The sequence below is a fragment of the Anarhichas minor genome, unplaced genomic scaffold, assembly GCF_050575085.1.
Source record: "Anarhichas minor isolate MPS153535 unplaced genomic scaffold, ASM5057508v1 ptg000080l, whole genome shotgun sequence".
In the NCBI taxonomy this organism is placed as follows: domain Eukaryota; kingdom Metazoa; phylum Chordata; class Actinopteri; order Perciformes; family Anarhichadidae; genus Anarhichas; species Anarhichas minor.
In genome coordinates this window covers 1,733,981-1,755,771 of record NW_027466526.1, presented here as the reverse complement: position 1 = coordinate 1,755,771, position 21,791 = coordinate 1,733,981, and the positions used below count along the sequence as shown (strand labels likewise).

At 42.2% G+C, this 21,791-nt stretch overlaps 1 protein-coding gene across 4 annotated transcripts in view; it reads left to right on the top strand.

Moving 5' to 3' along the window:
- trak1a (trafficking protein, kinesin binding 1a) overlaps positions 1-21,353 on the top strand; it is a 42,980-nt gene extending 21,627 nt beyond the window's left edge. For 3 of the 4 annotated variants that reach the window (XM_076081375.1, XM_076081376.1, XM_076081373.1), the window contains exons 3-16: positions 6,127-6,203; positions 7,421-7,537; positions 7,757-7,857; positions 8,099-8,207; positions 8,634-8,712; positions 8,856-8,986; positions 9,157-9,231; positions 9,587-9,724; positions 9,805-9,881; positions 10,032-10,271; positions 10,623-10,951; positions 13,326-13,793; positions 15,705-15,807; positions 17,395-21,353. In XM_076081375.1, coding sequence (XP_075937490.1) covers positions 6,153-6,203; positions 7,421-7,537; positions 7,757-7,857; positions 8,099-8,207; positions 8,634-8,712; positions 8,856-8,986; positions 9,157-9,231; positions 9,587-9,724; positions 9,805-9,881; positions 10,032-10,271; positions 10,623-10,951; positions 13,326-13,793; positions 15,705-15,807; positions 17,395-18,445 — 3,069 coding nt within the window. In that variant the 5' untranslated portion in view covers positions 6,127-6,152 and the 3' untranslated portion in view covers positions 18,446-21,353. Of the gene's footprint in view, positions 1-6,126; positions 6,204-7,420; positions 7,538-7,756; positions 7,858-8,098; positions 8,208-8,633; positions 8,713-8,855; positions 8,987-9,156; positions 9,232-9,586; positions 9,725-9,804; positions 9,882-10,031; positions 10,272-10,622; positions 10,952-13,325; positions 13,794-15,704; positions 17,317-17,394 lie in introns of those variants that run through there. The other variant, XM_076081377.1, reaches the window with a different exon arrangement.
- Positions 21,354-21,791: the final 438 nt, after the last annotated feature.

Genomic DNA, 21,791 nt, shown 5'->3' with positions numbered 1-21,791 from the left:
GGTTGGCTTATATTTAGCCCAATGATTTGCATGCTGCTCTAAGAAACCCTTGTCGATGGCAGCCTGCCAAATATTCTTTGGCACTTCTAGCAGCCTTCAAAACAAAAGGTTGGATGGAGGGCGACCAGGGCGGAGGGCGAGGGCTGAGAAAGAGGGCACGCTATCCCTCCACTGGGGATGCGACGGGATGGAGGGATAATTATAGGAAACGAGAATGAAGCTGGGAGACAAAGCACGGATTGTTGTGTCGGCATTTAATTTGGTTTCAGAAACCACTGAAAACTAATTGTTTGTTTCCATGTCTATATAGATAAAAGCTTTGAACTTGAAATTGTTTCCCTTCTATCCCGCAAGTTTGCTAAGAGTCGAAACTATGGAAGCGCATTGGATTCACAAAAGAAAATCCGGATCTCGTACCTATGATACAGTTTCTCAAAATATGCGTTTTTTTCTTGTGATTACGAGATAGTAACTCAAAAGATGAGGCGATTCATTACTTTTTTTTATTTTTTTTTTATTACAGTGCGCTTTTGTACCAAACTCATCAATATAAAAACTATTTGATTTTGGAAGTTTTGTTTTACTCAGAAATGACCTGCTGTATTTTAGAAACTCAGTGTTGAACTCTGTCAGCAAGTAAGACACATGGAATCCCTTGGCCTTTGAAGCAACATTACCAACAGAGAAGCAGTTTCTGTGCCCCACCCACACACAAAAAAAAAAAAAACAGTAGTGAGTAGTATTATAAGAGGCTTGAAGGACACAAACGGAGATTGTTGTAGCAAGGTGGATTTCTTGATTTCGACAGGTTTATATATGCAGCAGTCTAAAATTGTGTAAATTTGCTGTTCAATTTAGTAATTCACAAACAAATGAGGCGGAAAGCAGGAGAGTGTATGAAAAGGATAACGGAAAAACAAGTGGGAGTGTAAAAAGTGAATGTGACCAGAAAAGCAACAGGAGAGGGAAAACACAGCCCAGAAGTACTGAGCGCTGTTTGTCCGGGTCTCCTTTGTTGCCTGCAGCATTGCATCCATAGGACCATTGAGTGGAGTTACTCAAGCATGCAGGACAGTACTGAGCTGGCATCAGTTTACTCAACCAATTACAGCAATTATAACAGTTGAGCAGTGACTAATGAGCAGAAAAGCGGGGCTGCTTTGATGCGTCCGTATTTATCTACGAAGGGTCGGGTCTTCTGGGTCATACGAGCTCTGCTCACATGAACATGTGACATTGACATGCAGTATATACAGTTATTCTCCACTTGTCTTTATGAATGTGAAAAGAAAAGTGTGGAACATATGATTATAAAATATGGTAGTCATGTCTCAACGATAGTAACATTCATTACAGTTTATTAAAATGTGCATGGACCAGCACGCAGGACGACCGAATGATTCTAACGATAAGATAAAGGTTAGAATCTGGAAAGTTTCGGTCATCAGGCCACAAGGAAGTCTCTCAAACTGAATGATTAAGTTAATCATTCAGTTTGAGAGACTTCCTTGTTCCTTCTTTAGTTAATTTAACTGGAATAACAAACTAAATATGCTGCAGCTTCAAAATACGTGTTGGTATTTTTTAAAACTCTTACAAAGACTTTACTAATGGACCCACACTTTTGCCAGTATGGAGGCAGGCTTGTAGAGACAGGTTTTGAAGTTTGGCAATGGACTCGTCCTTTTTTCATCCATTTGCCATAAACCCTTATTGAAGATGCTGCATAGTCACAGTCACAGTTGAAAGTAGCAGTCTTTTTTCAGGGCAGTAGTTTGAAATTGATCTTGCTTTTTTAATGCTTCACATTATATCCTTGCAAAGAACAATTGGGAGTTTTATAATGACTCCACAGTTTGGCGCATGTAAAAACATGTATTGAAAATCCTTTTTATTAATTTAATCGATTGCCACCCTTCCAGCCCAAATGAAGCTGGCTATCCCATGAATCACACCTGATCTTACAGGTTGGAGGTTTGACATTCACATATAAAGGTTTCACTGCGACTGGCACGCCCTGGAAACAGGTGCTGGTCTATTATCGTTTGCTCAGCCCCATTGTCGCCATAGTGGCTGAACAGGACTGTACCAAGTTAGTTTCACTCGAGGGGGGTTGTAAAAGGAATTGCTTTCTTTTGGAGTCGAAGCCTACCTGAGAAACAAGTGTCTCTCTCAGCTCTGATTTGCTCCTGTTGGTGCCAGCCTGAACCATTTCCTCTAAGTGGAAAAAGTGGAAAAGTATTGAAAGGTTAAGGATTACAGATAAATAAATATTACAGATTATTATTTAAATGCTCTCATGTGCTGTGTTAAATCTATTTCAACCTAGTTTTATGATGGACAGCCTCCTCTTTACAGTGTGTGTTTGTGTCCACCCCCCTGTCTGTGGTAAAGTAAAGTAGGCCATCCACTGACCAATCCCAGAGGAGACGGGGAGGAGTCAGGTTATCTGGTTGTCTCACAGAGCTACCTCAAGGGACAACTGATACACAAACTTGTAGAAACTCCATCAGCAGACATCATTTGGTACTTGACAGATGCACACAGACAGACTTTGCCACTCATCTACAATGGAGTATTTTGAGAGACATACTACACTACACACACCTATTGTCCTCTTGGGAACAAACACTTTGTTAGATGTGTACTTTCACATCTAGGCACACACTGATTAGGTATTGATTCATAGATTAAATCACACACACACACACGCCCACAAATGCACACAGCCAAAGTAGGAGCCATGCTGTTGCTTCTGCAGGCGTTGTGGTTTAGAGGTTAGCCTTAGTGCGAGAGTGGAGGATGGCACTGCTCACAGCTGCCGAGGACGAGCTGGATTACTCCAACCAGCCAGAGGAGGACGAGGAATATGTTTGTCTACCCACTCATGATAGCACGGAGCAGGAGGAAGAAGAAGAAGAAGAAGAGGAAGAAGAAGAGTATGTTGGTGTTCCCTCTCATGGAAGCACAGAGCAGCAGGAGGAGGAGGAGGAAGAGATGGATGAAGAGCAACAGGTTTTGTGGGAAGGTAGACTTCTTTGTAATCGCGGGCATCGTCTCTATTGCAATCTTCTTCTTGGTTCTCGCTAGTCTGAGTGTGCCAGCAGGCTCAGTGTATCTGCAGCGGGATTCCTACGTCTTCATTGTTTTGTTCTGAAGGGGTTTTATTGGATACTGTGGCTTTATCCTGCAGGTGCAGTCTCTAATGTTAGTGTTTGTCTCAGCACAGCATGGTCCGGTTACCTGCTAATTTGACATGCTCAAATATGGGCTTGGCCCTTTATCCCAGCTGTCACATCAGCATTTTAATATTTGTTTAAGAATACACAAAGCTACCTACCTGATATGTAGTTCTTTAGCTTGTATTTAATCACTTTGGGATTTTGTTAAGGGTTGAGTAACTATTCAGAATTTTTCACAGAGAGACAGAGGTTGATGATGACACAGAAGGACGAGCATTTTGAGAGACGTGTACATAAACTGTGTACGTAAACGGTATGGTCTCATGCAGGTACTAGAGGGGGGGGGGGGTCTCATGCAGGTACTAGAGGGGGGGGGGGGGGCTCTGCGGGGATCTGGTTAGCTGTTAGCATTTAATACAAAATATGCATGAATATAAGATATTCTGCTCAAAAAGCAACCATGATTGGTCACTTTGTAGTAGTTTTATGACGTATTTGGGTCAGTGCATGAGACACTGAGGTTACTGTGGCATAAAGAAGTTTTTATAGTGGCAGCTAAGATGAATTTCAACCCGGGTCCAATAAGGAAATGATACTCGATGATGCATACTTACACAATTTTACTTTTTTTTTTTTTTTTACTAGAATAACAAGGGCTGCTGTCTGTCCGTTGTCCTGGTGTTTGTTTGAGGTCTTTAACCTGTGTGTTGTCTGTTGCCCAGTAGCAACAGGGGGGGGGGGGTCAATGGAGACAGAACTCCAGACGTCTGGCTCCATCAGCCCGCCTGCTGCAACACAGACAGAAAACCAGATAATAGGTCCTTGTTGAGCTTTAACTTCTTTTCAACTCAGAACTCTGAGTCACCAAACATACAGTGTCTATAACGGTAAATCTATATATAGACTTTTTTTTTAACATGATGCCTGTTGTGATCTAGATTGGTAGTGGTGAATAAGACATAACATTGAACTTCTCTCCTTTATCAACGGCTTGCCACAAGGAAGACAGAGAGAGAGCAAGTGAGTGTGTCAGTCTTGAGTTACGTGCTCTCCGTATAAAAAGACAACATCCAGATCACATTCCAATATTAAGTTGCACTTCCTTTTACGTTATCCAGCTTACAGTTCCCTTCTCTGACCTCTGTCTTCGCCTTTTCCCTCACCACCTATTTATGACTTAAAGTGGCCGAGGATCATAGCCGTGTTCTCCTTAAACCCGTTTCCCTGCTTAACTGTCAGCCTGCAAACCATCTTTTCACAGCAACAAGTAGAAGTGAAGCCAAATGTCCACTGTCATTATCAAGGCTCTCTATTGGCTCACAAGCTTCCGATAGTTATTTTCAGTTGTACCCACTTATTGATCAGACTTGGGTGGAATGTTACCATGGTAATAAACCAGCATGTTGTTCTATAGAAAACACACACACACACGCACACGCACACACGCACACACGCACACAGTATGACAGGTAAACAGGCTGCACCCTGTGCTATCAAGTTGGGTTTTTTTCACATTGGTATGCTTTCCGCTTATCACCAAGCTGGTTTGTTCCCCAGGTAACAATATGTGCCACAACAACTCACCTAGCAGAGAAGGTTATGTGATTTATTTATTTTTGTTTGCATGATCATGACTCTGTATCGTGACCAAAATACTTGCAACACTAAAGCTTTTTGGTGCTATTAAGCAAATGCCGGCATGCTAACATGCTAATCTAAGATGGTGAACATTACACTTGCTTAAAAGAAGTGATTAACTAAAGCACAGCCAACTGAGGCCTAGAGTCCAGCAGCCTGGCGGTACACTGCCTGGCGATGTATGATGATATGAAAATATGCTGTTTGCATTGGCTAACTCTGTTTTGCATTGTGGGAGGCCAGCATGTCTCTTTTACAGCTCTGTTTTGTATGAGCCCGATATGACAATGGCCCTTCTAAACTGGAGTAGTATTATATTATTTCTGTGGAACTGAGATAGTTAAATTGCTGTATCATATTATCTCGCTGTGTCTCCTAGTACTGTATGACACATCATGCAATGTTGGACATTACACCTCCTGACGGCGCAGCAACAAACACCTCCTCTCTCCAACTGAGTGTTAGAAGTGACTAACAGGGCTGTTCAAAAGTAAACCTGCTCATAGTCTAATATATCCCCACCCTGTCACTTTATCTACATGCAACTTCAGAACAACTCGAACCAAATGGGCAACACATTTTCAAATGGACCAATGAAACTAGTCGCTCTCGAGGAGCAGAGAAAATAGTTGTTTTAAATGGAATGCTTCAAATGGATGAGTTAGCCCCAAACTGAGGCTCTTACAGTTGCATGTGATGTATTCTTGTTAATCATTTAACAATCTTGTCTGGATTGTTAAGTGATTGATTTAAAGTCCGAGCTTTGTACAAGGATTGAGTTGATAATGAAGGTGTGCAGTGCTGGGAGTGGTTCTTCGCATTGACCACTGTGTCTGCACTCAGTAACTTATCTTTTCTGAATCACGTAGCGGCACTGTTCCAAACACAAATAATCTTATATAATCTTGAGTTAAATGAAGTACTCGTTGACAAAAACTATTGCACTCCTCCTCAATATCAATGAGGGTAGAGTAAATATTGGAAACACCTCTTTTTACCACGACACAATTTAACAGTACCATTAAGTTTCTCAACATCTCGAGCATGTTATATATATATATATATATATATATATATATTTCAGTCACTTACATTAAAAAAAAAAACCTCTATTACAGTTTTAAACACTGTAAAGGAGACCTGAAATTGCTGCCATGCTACCTGGGATGAATGCTATAAGATCACAAATTGAATACATGGTTTACTATTGTGTTTTTTTTAATGAGTGAATTGACTGCTCAATAATCTACTTTGGGGTTTTTTGCATTAAGACCTCTTCTTTCTGTCTCTCTTTGTGTGCACACAGTACTGTGTGCTGACAGAGTGGGCCAGATGACGAAGACCTACAGTGACATTGATGCCGTCACTCGACTGTTGGAGGAGGTAAGATCACGTCGAGTTAGATCAGTTAAAGTAAAAAAACAAAAACACAAAGGATTACAGTATATGCAGACTGAAGCACTTTGGTCAAATGTTACGGTGTGGGCTGATCACAGGTTTCTCTATGAGGTTCATGGCAAAGGAGGTTTGATGGAACCACATCATAAAACCAGCTGCCGGCAGTCGATATTCAAATCTAGGTGATCCACATCAGCTGGTGAGAAGCTCAGTCGGCTTTCTCTGTGTAAATAAAAGCTGTGAAAATAGAATGGTGTCATTGTGAAATGACCCATGAAATTCAACAGCCAGCCCGCCATCCAACTATTGACTAAACATGGCATTCAAAGATGTCACACCATCAACAAACTGTTTTCACCCTGTGAGAGATCGCCGACCTCTATTTCTGTGAGAGGTTAACTTCCTTTGGTTGACGGTGCATTAATAGCCACTATTCAGAGTTTAGTTACACTAAGTTGAACATCCTGATCTAAATAGGTGTGGACTTTGCACGCAGCACTTGAAGGTTGGCATAATTGTTATTGATTGCACCAAGACGTACAGAAAAACAGGAGCGCCTGGCAGTCATTTGTACAGATTCATAACAAGCTTTTAATTACAGTAGTTCAGTGTTGGGAGTGTTCTGCTGCTGCGGTGGGTTTGCACTTATGAGAGCTCTGTGCTGCTGTGAACAATAGGAGGTTGAGGTATCAAGTGTTCTTGTTTAAATACACCCCGATTGTCCTTGAGTAACGTGTGGACATTATGCAGTGTTCCTGTCACCCTCTGTTTTTTTCCTTCATTCCACCTTTTCCCACCTTGTTGAGGTGTTATTGTTCATGTTTTACACTTGCTTTGCTCCTTCAAATACGTTACTCCTAGACGACACATTTACAATGTCGTCGTTTTAAAGGAATACTTTTGCATTTTGGAAACCCCACTTATTCACTTTCTTGCAGCGAGTAAGATCGATAATACTCTCGTATATGTAAATTCTAAATATGTAACGAGGGCCAGCAGCCAGTTAGCTTAGCGTAAAGACTGGAGACGGGGAAAACTGCTCGCACGGCTCCAAAGATAAGAGTGTTATCAGTCCTCTTATCTAACGCATGGCAAGAATAGGCGTATTTTCCTAAAACGTGAAATTATTTGTTTAATATCTTATAAGTTATGTTTTCAACCGCTTTGCCGTGAGAACACTAAATAAAACTTTCTCGTTGCAGAAAGAGCGTGACTTGGAGTTGGCAGCTCGCATCGGACAGTCGCTGCTGAAGAAAAACAAAGCTCTCAGTGCGAGGAACGAGCTGCTGGAGGAGCAAGTAGAGCACATGCGAGAGGAGGTACACAGCAAGAGTGTGTGTGTGTGTGTGTGTGTACAGTTTTTGGGAAATCTCTTTATAAGTATATAGGCCGTTGTCATTTTTATAGCTCCTTACAGGTAGTTAGGCATGTCTTAGAACATGCTAAATCAATGTAATGTCCTCCATGGGTTCTGGAGTCGTAGCCATCTCTTTCTTTACTTTAACTCCTTTTGTCTCCTTCAATGTTTCCACATATAGGTGTCTCAATTGCGTCACGACTTGTCCATGAAAGATGAGCTGTTACAGTTCTATACCAGCGCTGCTGAGGAAAGTGAGGGGGAGTCTCCCACCTCCACACCGTGAGTCTCCCTTCATTCACCTCCTCTCTCTCTCTCTCTCGCTCGCTCTCGCTAAAAAATAGAATGTAGTGCCGATAAACATTGGAATTTAAGTGTTCTTGTGTGGAAAAATAGCAATAGAATGTGACGGAGGCCTTTACCACAACTGAATAAAATGGGCATTTCACACCGTTTTATAGCAGGATGATTGACTGACCTGCTCATTCACATGTTTCCCTCTCGTGTGTGTGTGTGTTTTCAGTGTGCGTCCCAGTGAAAACAATGTGTCAACTCCAATTTCTTTCCCCCTGGACTCCTTGCAGAAGAAACTCAAAGATCTGGAGGATGAAAATAAATCATTACGAACTGAGGTACACGCACACACTTACACATAAGCTCCTGCAAACACGAAGAAACACCTTCTCTGCTTTGTTTGAACGATAAGTCTTTGTATTGCATTACTTATTGAAGTACAATTGTATTTAAATATTGTTTCCAAAAATGATGAGACCCCATGTAATAAATTCAAACCACCAATAATGATCATGAAATTGTTATTGTTCACATTTGTTTGTTTATTTATGTGGGACAGTGCACATTAAATCAAACAGACTTCAGTTCAGTTAATGTTGTTGACGTCGATGTTGATTAGTTTGTTGGCAGAAACACTGTTTGTTTAATTGCTGTCTTACAGTTGAAGCGTGACCTTCTGGATATCTTTTAGGAGAGAGTTGTGTATTGGGGTGATTAATAATGACCACAGTATTGATTATTATTGTCTGTTTTGTTTTCTTCAGGCCAGTCATTTGGAGACAGAAACTATCTCTTATGAGGAGAAAGAGCTGCAACTTGTCAATGACTGTGTCAAAGAACTACGTGAGTATTGGACTGACTGAAGCCACAGTATGCTCAATACTACATTTGTCAACTCCTGTGTCTCTCTCTCTAAAGACAGTGAGGCAGTAAAGAGCCATTTTTAGTGCAGATTCTCACTTTTGATTATTCTTTTGATGTTTCAGGTGATGCCAACCTGCAGATGTCCTCTCTGGCTGAAGAGCTTGCCAGGAAGACTGAGGACGCCTCCAGACAGCAGGAGGAGATCACACACCTCCTCTCCCAGATAGTAGACCTCCAGAAGAAGGCCAAGATGGTAGAAAACCCCCCGACGTATCTCATCCTGATAATGTCAAATATCAGCTCTTATGGATATGTTACATTAGTTATTTATATTTTGTCTTAACAATGCCTGTGTACAATGCAATGCAGCAGAGCTTAAACTACAGTGTTTTTCATATCCTATTTCGTCTTTGGTTTTTGCAGTATGCCGTGGAGAACGAGGAGCTGACTCAGCACTTAGGTGCAGCCAAAGACGCCCAGCGACAGCTCACTGCTGAAGTAAGGCAATCCACAACCCGCTGACTACCTGCACTAATAAAGCACTACATGTCTAATCTGATACGACACGATCATTAAAAGCCCATTTCAAGTCCTGTTGTGTGGTCCAATGTGCAAACTAGAATGTCTTCAAGACAAAGCTGGTCAACCGAGTCATCGTTTAAGTCATTTAAATGTCAGTTCTTCAAAGTGATTTCTTTGAATTTTGAATCAAGACGTAAAAGTAATTAGATACATGTACATAAGTTATACCAAACAGGACTACACATGCATGTTGTGCATGCATATCTTAGTTTTTTTTCTCTACATTTCTCCCCATGTCATCGCTCTCGATCTGTCTTTCCCCTTCCTCCAGTTGCAAGAGTTACAAGATAAGTATGCAGAGTGCATGGAGATGCTTCATGAGGCTCAGGAGGAGCTGAAGAACCTCAGAAATAAAACTCTACCACTCAGCACAACGAGGCGTTTCCATTCTCTGGGTCTGTTCCCAATGGTGAGCTTATTTTCACTAACCAGTCTGTCAGTATCTCCATGGCCACAGCTGCTACAACATCATTTCACCTGCTTCTCCAGGACTCTCTGGCGGCAGAAATAGAGGGCACCATGAGGAAGGAACTTCAGATGGATGATCCAGACGTAGAAGAGCAGAGGTACATGCAGTTAAGAGCCTGGCTCACCCTAAAAGGAAAACATAGATAAAGGGTTGTTAATGATGAACTTCATAGTGAAATGTTCAGTGTTGATATATATGAGGACCATCAAGTCAATAAATCTGTATATATGTGATCATGTTTCTCCAGACTGCAACCTAAGCGAGTGTTCCAGACGGTGAAAAACCTGAACCTGATGCGTCAGCAGCGTTCATCGCTAGCCCCCTCCCCCCTCAACATCCCAGGCTCCAATCGGACATCATGCCTCACCTCGGGGCTCTCCAGCAGGGTGGGCACGCCGCACTCCGACTCCATATATGGTAGCGACACGGGAAGCGGGATCATCCTGGACAACAGGACTAGCAGTATCCTGGAGGGTCGAGACGATGGGTACGGACGGATGGACTCTGCAGCGCACATTTGAGATGTTCAGTTCTGTCTTTGCCATTACTTTCCAGTTTTTTCCTCATCGTCTCCAATAACTAAGGGGACACCACTCACTATAGTTCTTGTATTTCTGTGTCTTTTGGTAACCTTGGTGTTTGTTAGTGTTTCTATTGTTTGTGTTAGGATTTCTGTCTGTTTGGTGCCTAGTAACTCTTGCCTAAGGTTTTTGGTTTCAGTCATTAGCTCCTGCTTTTTTATTGTTATCTTACACAACAATGAGTAATTGAGATTTTTCCAAATAACAAAACAAAGAGAGACTGAAGCCAATCAATGTCAACTATGTCCCCTCCCCAGGTCAGAGGACTCTAACAAGCGGCCCCCTGGTACTCCGGGGACCCCCGGCAGCAGGGACCTGGAGGCAGCCCTGCGGCGTCTGTCCCTCCGCCGCGACAACTACCTCTCAGAGAAACGCTTCTTCGACGATGAGAGGGAGAGAAAGCTGGCGTATCTGGCCAAAGAGGAAGAAAAGGGAGGTGAGGGGAGCAGTGGAGGCCCGGGCACACCGGCGGAGAGCCTGCTGTCGCTGTGTTCACATCCCTCCTTCGGAAGCGTGTGGTCGGGGTACTCCATGTCAGCCAGATCCTACCTGCCCGATAAGCTGCAAATTGTAAAGCCGCTAGAAGGTGATTATTCCTCTCAGAGACACAAGTCCTCTATTTCTGCACATCATGCCAAAGAGAGTCCGAATCAGAATGACTTGCACAACGACAGTGAACATTTTCAGAACTCTCAACAGAATCAAAACCAGAGCGTGGCACAAAATTCAAATAGTGAATTTCTAAACACTCCCCAAAGTCCCACTCTGATGAGTCAGACCCAAGCCCCTAAGGACCAGCAGCAGAATCAATATCTGATTTTTCATCAGCGCAGTCAGTCCAAAATCTTTCTGAGTGCCTCACGGGACCCTAAGACCCTGCAGAGGAGCTCCAGCTTGTCGGAGCTGAGCAGCCCGCCGAGCTCGCGGCCTCCCCTCAGAGCTCCGCTGGCTTTAGTCACAGGCCTGCTGGATGTGGTGGAAGAACAGGAAGGCAGTTTAAATCTCCAGCACTCTTTTTACTTCAGACACACACGGCCACGCTGCTGGTTTGAAGTATAGACTTGTACGGACAGCCCGCTTTGTGCTGCTGATTTGAAGCATACAGTTTGTCAAAAAGCCATTAACACCGCCTAACAATTTACACATAGTTTTGTGCTGGATACCTTTTTCAAAGTAGACTTGAATGTTTGTTTTTGTTGAATTTCTTAAATACAAGAAAAACAGTCATGGAAATGTATACCACAAAAGGATATATATATATATATATATATATATATATATATATATATATATATATATATATATATATATATATATATATATATATATATATATATATATATATATATATATATATATATATATATATATATATATATATATATATATATATATATATATATATATATATATATATATATATATATATATATATATATATATATATATATATATATATATATATATATATATATATATATATATATATAATTATTATAATTCTTTTTTTTTTTGTTTGTTTTGCGGTGACTGATTCAGTATGTGGTACTTTAAATGGCACATTTGTTTTTCAACACAAAGTTTTCTTAGACCTTGTTTTTTTTAAATAGAGTTCTTTATTATCCAATGATTAATTATATCAATACTGTATTGGTTGTGGAGTTTGTAGAGTTTAACTGTTGATATATTTGTGTCATTATTTAGTTTGCGACTGAGCATTTAAGAAACTATTTTCTCTCCATATCCTAACATCGTTGGGTTGGCCAACAAAAGCAACGTCTGCCTGAAACCTGAAGATATATTTTTGTACATGTGCAATTACTAGCCTACAAAGCATGACTTTAAATAACAAGTCTACTACCAAAGGACAGAAATTGTGAAAAACTGCGGTCACAAAGGTATTTTCTGTTTTGTGGCACCACCTAGTGTTCAAACTCAGTGACACCACTTAAGGCATGGTGGGAAAGAAAATATGCGGAAGTGTTTGATTCCAAGTCTAATGATGGTTGGTTAAGATGTGAGAAATAATCTAGAATCTTTCTTTTCCTTTCACCTAAGATTATGACAAAATGAATAGTTTTGACATTATTCTCATTGTATGAGCCTTCAATGAAGAGAAACCAATCCACAGATTTGTTTAGCTACATTACTGCTATACTACTGTATGTGCTGTCCATCCCTTTCACTCCTCTCTTGGTCGCCTTTTCTTTTCCTCGTTTAGGTTTTGTCTTGTCTTTTTCACTTTACTACTTTTTCTGTTCAACTTGTCTGTTTTCTTTATTGATGATTTCTTAAATAAAATCGTACTCATTTTCTTACCTTCCCTTTTCTCTCATCCTTTTTGTGTTAGTCTTATGAGTTCGTGTACTGACGTCTCTCAAAGGACCCTCATGTATCACGAGAAAACAACCATTCATTCGACTTGAAATGAGACCAATTTACTAGGTGCAGTTTGCTTAATGAATACAAAGACATTGCCTTCTGTGGCATTCACGGTCACTGCAATACTGTGTGTGTGACTCTGTGTGTGCGTGTGCGTGCACTCTATCTGCTTGCCCTTGTATGTGTGTATATATATATATATATATATATATAGTATGTTTGCCAGTAAACGACTGGAGCATATTTTGGTCTATTTTTTTTTTTTTACACATTCAAACATATAAATGAACAGAAATGTCAATATGTCTACCTACAGTATAGTACTATTTTTTTACAGCATTTGACACTGTAATAAAATGTCAAGCTCATAGCAGTTAGCTGAAACATGGTTCAGTGAAGCAGGCCTATGACTGAGTACAGCTGTGGTCTCCCTTCCTCAAATCGTGCAAAAGCCCCCTTGAGAAGGCACTCAGCTATTTGGTGGACCGACCAATTGTATACCAATACCAACTTTTAGATATCATTTAACCTACAGTAAGATAAGTGTTTCTCTGACCCTTTTTTTTTTTTTCTCCTAGGCTCTGCTACTCTCCATGCATGGCAGCAGTTGGCTCAGCCCCACATGGGCGCTGTGCTGGATCATCGGCCCGGTGTGGTCACGAAGGGCTTCCGCACTTTAGAACACGAGCAGGAGCAAGAAGAACCGTGGCACCTGGACCAACCGGAGGAGGACGAAGTTTCGTGCGACTCATTCACCGGCTTGTCGGGAGGGAGCTCTGCTCCCATGGATCCGCCTCGCTCTACCTCTTCTCCGTCCGCCTGCTGCAACACAAACAAATACGTCGATGACGATAGCCAAATAGAAACAATGCAAGGCAACATGTGCAGGGCAAGAGAAGCGATTCTCGCAAAAGATGGACATGTTGCAAATGTACCGCTTTCCTTCTCTTGCCTCTCCCCTTCTTCTTCTCCTCCTCCTCCTCTCCCCTCTTCTTCCGAGATGAACGGGCACGTGGACCTCAAGGAGCTCCAGGACCGTATGCCTGGTGAGGGAGCACTTAGCTGAGGTCACTGCACTGCATCCGTCTACCCTTGTAACCCTGGAGCATTGGGGATAAAGGGGGAGGGAGGGTGAAGAGGAGGGGTTGGAGGGTGAGGGATTGGGGAAAGCATTCACTGGACATCTCACAACCCCAATGTGACGTCCCTTCCTGCACGATCACGCTCATGTGCACACACCTGCACATCCACCCATCCCACCGGCAGCCCGTGTGTGTGCAGCCATCGAACCCCATCAAAACAGAGTACATGGTTTTTTGTTTTTTTTGTTCATTCATTTACTTCAGCTTACATCTTCATAGTCTTCCTACTCAGTTCACACCTTCTTTCGCTGCCACACTTTGCTTTATTTCAACCAATCAAACTTATTTTCCAATCTTCCACCTTAGCTTTCCTCTTCAAAACGTCTACAACTTTATGGTGTTTTAAGATTCTAAATAATAATCTCAATCTCCTGCAATCGTAACCTGCGGTACACAGGTTTTTCATGTTTTGGTGTAATTTATTCAAATTTGATTGAGAAAATATTACATACATAGTAATTCACTTCTTCTAACCCCAGTTTACCACACAAACACAGGCACACAGAAATATCATGGCTTGGGTCCAGCATGTGGGCACGTACGTGTATATCAGGTGTTATTAGTGCAGCTGTCCGAGTCACATGAACACATGACGCCCATAGCTGGTTAATATTGGACTTGACTTGTACGGTCACCTTCGTCTACACATATGATTTATTTATGGATTGCAGACATTTAAAAAAAAAAAAAAACACTCATTCCCTACATGGTCCCAAGCTGTTAAGAGATAAAATACAAGACATATCAAATTAAATGATAAAAATCTTGAAATACAAGGACAATTTGGCTGAAGTAAAAATGTCACTGACATTGTCATCTAGAGGCCCTATTCGGTTTTAGCAGCTGTATGTGTAACAGAAGGCTGTTCCACAACATGACGCCAGTGTTTCTAGCAATATTATTTACTCGAGGCACATAACATGAACGCACATAACATGAACGCACAGTGAGCGATGCTGAGCAAGTATCATTGTTATCTATGAACACAAGTATTGAGGCATATTCTACCCTGAGCTGTACTGGCAGCAGTCTTACTCTTCTAAAATCATCATTACCTGATCACACATTGTTCTCGTCTGAACATACAATACAGTCAGCCCTATAAGGGGTCTTTATAATTAAAGACCCCTTTTAGGTCTGACCTTATCTTACCCACAATATTTAGTGAAGAAAATAAAAAAACTAGCTGAATGGTGTCAATGTATTTAAAAAAGAATAGTACTGACGGTAACCTTCAGCTTCACTGCCCTGCTATTCTATCTAACTGTGGTGGGCTTTTTATTTTACTGCATCTGTATTTCTTCAGTATGTTATTGCTTATTAATCATCCTCCCATCTATTTACTCGGTACAATACAAACTGAGTAAATAGATGGGAGGAAGTCATGCCAGATGCTTAGACGATAGAAATATTAAATTTTTGCCTTGAGCAAGTAGTGATGCTCTTATTTCATGAAAAAATACAGTACAAGTTCAAGCTTCCTCAGTTGGAGTTTGCAAATTCAAGGTAATTAGTATGAAATTCCTGCTTGCATGAACGGGATGGCTACAGGAGTCATTGTGAGCAACAGAATATCATAACAAATGTTAAAATGCCTCCCTCTGGGTGCCCACAGCGCACACCCCATCGTCACGTCACTGTTTCAGAAATTAGGGAGCTAATGTATGCTGGTGCTTTAGCTTGGGGCTCATACTGCAATTCTGGTCTATTTTCGTCTCCGCTTTGTGTACAGTGTTTTAGCAGCGTTGCTTGGTACCTCTTGTCTCAGCACTAACCGCCTTCGCATCTCTTCTGTTCTCTTCTTCTCTCCTTTAGTTCATTTCCCAGGCAAGAGTATGTCCAACACCAGCTCCACATACACCTTCACCACCTGCAGGATTCTCCACCCTTCTGACCAGCTGACCTCTGTGTCCCCAAGGTAAACATCTTCAATAGCAGAGTACTTTTGTATTACTGTTGTACTGTATTCAGCTTTAGAATGTCTGCAATATTGCGTAGTCCATGGTTTGTACAAATGAGTTTAGTGTTCTCTTATTATCAACAATTTGAGTAATTTTCCTACCTGTATTCTATTTTTGCATACAAGTTTTTTTCCAAATGGCACATTAAGGAGAGAGAGCTGCTTCTATATCCACTGTAAACATTGGAAGCCTTTACATAGAAAATGAATGACGACTTACTGTCGTAACGGCTCCCCACTGTGTTCTGTAAATCAAGCCGCTTCTCAGCCAAGGAGCAAATCCCCCTCTTGTTCCCCTCCAATAGATTTTGAGGCAGGGCTACTTTGATGCCAGAGCACCTGGCTGACTTCATACTCTCTGTGTCCCTGCCGTCTGATTGGCCTTGGCAGGTCATGTGATGAGGAAGATGAAGTGGAGTTGTACCATGTGGTTGTCATGGCCGGAGTAGAGCCGACCCATTGAGTGCATCCACTGGGGGGGTGCACATGGGTGAGGCAATGCATGGGAGTGCATTCCTAAAGACTGGATGTGTGTGTGTGCGGGTGTGTAAACCAGAATAACATCAGCAGTCTGCCCTAAATCCCCAAATAGTCGCATCACTTTCAACATGTCCCTACCTAACAATCGAGCTTCTGACACAGTGCTGTGACTCCAATCACTGATCAAATCTAACTCTGTTGAGATGTGAGCATGGACGCTCATTCTTGCTGTATATGGTGAACATCATCTGATCTAATTTGACCACATCTAGCATGGTGATCATGTGACTTTAATCTGGTCCTAACTAGATGTACGTGGGTGGATATTGTAACCCCTGTCTGAATTCAAAGCTGGCCCCTGGCAATCCAATGTCAGGGATTCAGCATCTACAACAAGCAATACTACACTTTAAGACCCGAGCTGGTGCACCCAAAACACAGGACCCACTGTGGGTGAGGACCCAGGACCAGAGACTTAACTCACCCCTGAAGCGGATAACAGCAGCCGTCTGAACACCGGACCCAAAACTGTTCACAGCACTGGGTGGGGAAAGATAATTGGCATCAGGCACCAATGGTCTACTTTGAATCAAAAAAAGGTCACGTGAATACACCTGACTCAGCTGGATCAGCTGGTGTTTGTTTTGCATTAATGCGCTCTTATATTTGACTTACTGTGTGGTAAATAGTCTGTTTGTAAATGTGTCTGTAAGCCTTGATGCTCCTGAATGGGGTTGCCATTTAAGAAATGTTATTGATCACCAAATTTGGCCCATGGTCAGTGACAAATAACATATTTTAAATGATAACTAAGTGATTTTATGCAGACATGGATGAGCCCCAAACGTCCCAAATAGGAGACAGGTTTGATTCCTGCATGGCTATGTTCAAGGTTGTCGATAAATGGTCTTAATTGTCACTAAAAGCCAAGTAAGAGGACTTGCTAACTCATGTCTACTCATTTCTGTTTCTCCTGCTCCATTCACACCCGATGCCCCCTGTTTTTCCGCTACTTCCTCCCTCTCTCTCATCCCGCTTCTCCTCCCCTCACTCTTCCATCTCCAGCTCAGCTCTAGCCTCTTGTCAGAGCAGCGCTTGCATCGGCACCCCTACCCCCACCTGCTCTCCTGTTCCCTTCTCTTCCCCGCCCACACCGTCGTACACCCCCTGCTGCACCCCACGCCGCCTCTCTCTCTCCCTCTCACTGGCGGAGTCCTCCACCAACCTCAGGGACTCCACCAAGACCACCAGCACTTCCCTGGGCCTGGTGCGCCTCCTGCTGGAGCACGGGATTTCTGCCTCGGTGTACGATCCTCGCAGCTGGGACCGAGGGTTGGATGCCAGCGGAGCTTCGACACCCGTGGGAGGAGCGCAGGCGCAGCGGAGCGTCGGCGTACCGGAGGAGACTGAACACAGGCGATTGGTGAAACGGCCAGACACCCTCCTCCTCCAGCCCTCCATCCCCCCGAACTCCCCTCGTTCCAAATCGGCCTCTTCTACCACCAACCGCCCAGTTTTTCAGTTCAGCCCTTCCGCTGATGACCCGCCATTTTATGACACCTTCCTCGCCTCTAAGCCAGCTCGAACTATTCTGAGGGAAGTGCTCGGGGAGGCGGAGAGGGAGCAAGCGGATGACGACGGCCAAACGGAGAAGCTGAACCTGCAGCTTGTGGACAAACTGAAACGCTTCCGCACCCTCTCCTCTCGTGCCGGTTCCGTTTCATCTGGGAGTACTCTCTTGGCCCCCTTTGGCACTTCCGGACTGGGGAACAGTGCACTGGGTGGGGGGCTTCCAGGTTTGAATGCAGGGCTCAGGAGGAATCGAAGCTATCCTGCCATGGTCGGGGCCAGTATGGCTATGAAAGACCCGGGAGGCCCCCCCAGCACAGAGATAGTCATACCGCATACGATGCAAACCCCACATACCCAACACACAGTGCACACACAGGAAATGGACAAAGTGCAATCAAATCACACACTGGCCTGTATACCACAGACACTATGTGAACTGGAAACGGTCACACCAGAGTTAAAACAGAGACGCACCCGGCCAAGCGACGGACTGTGGCATTTAACAAGCAACGACCAACACAGCGACGATGAAGCTGGGACATAACGGGAGATATCCAGTGTATTAGCTCATATTACAACACACTGCAACTCACGTTTTACAGTACCATACACATACAGCATTACACATGTGCAAACATAACGTTTTTCAAAACCAAATACCCTTATGACTATATAGACATCCTTCAGCTATCCACAGACCAAACAGCTAGAGTGATGAACAGCAGTGCAGTCCACCTACAGACTCAACTAAACTAAGTCCGCTCTCCTAACCAGTCCAGTCCCCAGTAGTGGTTGACATTGTTACACTGTTTTATACTCGTATGCTGTCAGACCAAACTAATGATGATGGAGTATGTTGCCTTCCTCTGTGCCCATTGTAATTGTGTATTGCATATGCAATATGCTGTGTCATACATAGTTTAATATTAAAGGCCCAATCTGGTGGAAGTACTGCAGAGCTTTCCCACAACACTTTTTTCGGTCTCATTTTCCTTCTCAACCTGAATAATGCACTTTAAAAAACAAAAACAATATATGCATTTAATGTACTGTGCTGACCCAAATGATACAAGGTGACAGTTCATTGCTTCAGACAAAGGTTGTTTGTCGCCTTCATGTCGCTTTCATAGCAAGTTTCTGCCGGGGCACTGCAACACAAAAAGACCATCATAACCAACACTTCTATAAAACAGGTTGACGGCAGAAAAAAGGTCTTTTTCATTTTGGTCTTTTTAATTAAGGACCAGAGTGCAGGATTTAGTTGAATCTATTGGCAGAAATGGAATATCATTTTCAATCTACAACCTCACTGCAAGATGGCACTAAATCCTACAGCCCTTTAAATATTTGACACTTGTGAAAACTTTGTCAGAGTGAAGCAAGTGACTGTTTTATGCGTCATGTCACCTCAGTGTTGGAGCTGAGACTAAGGATGGAGAGACTAATGTCAAAGCTAACCAGGAAGACAACAAAAGAGAGATACAGTCATAGTTAAGAGGGCTGCTAGTCTATTACCGGAGCCTAAATGTAAGGGTCGGCTTATATATTTATTTTTTTCATACTTTACTGTATTTTTATTTAAATGTGGCAACACATTCAAACATGGTTAGTTTTCCTACCTTTTTAATTTCAAAGTGCAAAATATTGTCACCTTAAATTCGGGCCACTGTGGTATGTTTACGTCCTTAATTGCTCCGGAGTTAAATGGAATTGTCACATGCAGTAGCATTGGCCCTAGAGATTATTTTCTACCAGCAACTCTTATTTTTTTTTTTTCTCTCTGCATGTAATATGTATTAGAATCCAGATTGGGACTTTAATGTGCGATCTCACTGTGACTCACTGTTCCTATGTGCCTATTAACAGCCAACATACTGTATCTCATTGGAGTATGGAGTTTGCATTTGTATTATTTGATTAGTTAATCATTTTAATGCAGTAGAGAGAGAGAGTGCATGAGAACAACTGTGCAGATTAATGTATTTGCATCTGAACCTGCTGAAGGTCCCCACATATTCTCATTTCTGTCTGTTTTTGTCTCCTATGGAGTTTGGGTGAAGCATCCCCTTCAGTTAAAATCCACAGGGACATGTAGCATATGAACGGTGATGCAGAACAGGTCCAGCTACACAGACGCCCGTTAAAACACTGTGACTACAGACAGCAAGAGGCCCGACCGGCACAAAACACTAAACTTGTTTTGACAGATTCGCTTTTTAAACCTGGATCACATCCATCGCATACATACTGACCGCATACAATTTATTTTGTCGAAATCAAACAAGCTTGTGGGTGGGGGAAAAAAGCAATGTTAATCATGATGAAAATGTGTATGTTTCTGAATGTAACTGTAAAAAGGAGTAACTTGAAATATCCAAATGTTGGTTTTAAGAGCGAGAGACTGAGCTTTTATCACAGTTTTGTTGCTGAAGGAAGGTTTTTGGGATCACTGACCCAGTTCTGACCCACTGACCCACTCTCGGGAACAACCCAGACATCTAGCACACTTTATGTAAATCTTACTCGGCTATATTTGAAAAGAGAGCATCACTGTTAAGATCGATCCCTTGCACCCTCATGCTGATCATGTAGGTGTCCGTTAGAGTCTGAAGTCGGACACTGAGACTGGGTGACTGCTTGTCCGACTGACAGTGAATGAATGGACAAAATGGCCGGCTCTGATGCCGGCAGTGATCTATTGAAGTCCTTAATGATTAAGGGATTGAACTAGTCCATGATATTGAGTGGGAGATTAATAATCATTAAATATATTTATTAAGTATTTGGGTTATTAGAAGCACACATACAACTGAATGTCCATTGTAGATGTTTGAGTGAAGGGACCTTTGCAGATTGTATTTATGTTTTTAACAGTCGCACTGACATTTTGAGTCATATTTCGTTGGACAGTTTATGTTCTGGTTAAATGATAAACATTTCTCCGGCGCTAGTAGCTACACAGACATTTCCAAAGGGTACAGTTAGATGTACACGCTAACAGTACATTGATGCTGCCATAACGGTTGCACATTTGGGGTGAGAAACAATTTATAGTGCTTAAAAATTATACCAAGTGCTAAGACTGAAATGAGAAGGAGTTGTGTGCGTTTGTGCTTGCTTTTCTGTGTCAAACTGAATCATCTGAATGTAAGTTATTACAAACAGTACTCCTGCTGTAGGGCCATACACATGTGTACAGTATGTTGATTTATTTTCAGTTTGTGTTAACCTCAAAGGGGGAACTGTTATTACATTGTAATGTATGCAACACATATAGTCATGCTAACTTTTTCTTTTTTTAAAGATGAACTGTAACGGTAGAACAAAAATACAGGGAATTAAGTTGTTTATTTTCAGTAAAGAGGGAAAGAAACTTTTCTGTTCAGGGACTGAAGTGTTCTATTCTACAGAACAGACCGCACCGTCAATAAATATGAATACATTAACAATGACTTGTTTGCCTCATTCAGCATGGAATAATGTAGTCATTAAATGTCAACTTTGACAGGATGTGAATGTTTAGCCGATACCAGAACCAGAGATATGACTTCTCTACTTCTCCATTCACAGCACTGGCTCCCTGGTAGAGCCCGCATTCAAATGTGCAGTGCAGTAAAGCCATTGCCGGAACCTTACACTTCGACATGACCATTGCACACCTTTGCCTCTGCAACTCGTACTCCTTTTGGTAGAAATAAGCAGAAACGCCTATCGAAGAGGGAAAAACGTCACAGCTTAAAAGGCACACTGGTCCACTGACACTCACTGCTTCGTAGACCCGTCTGCAAATAACACCAAGGTCCCGTAAACACATTAACAATAATTAAAAGCTGAGAAAGTGCTGTTTGATCTGCGATACATCTGCCTGTTAATTGAAGTACAAGTTGGTA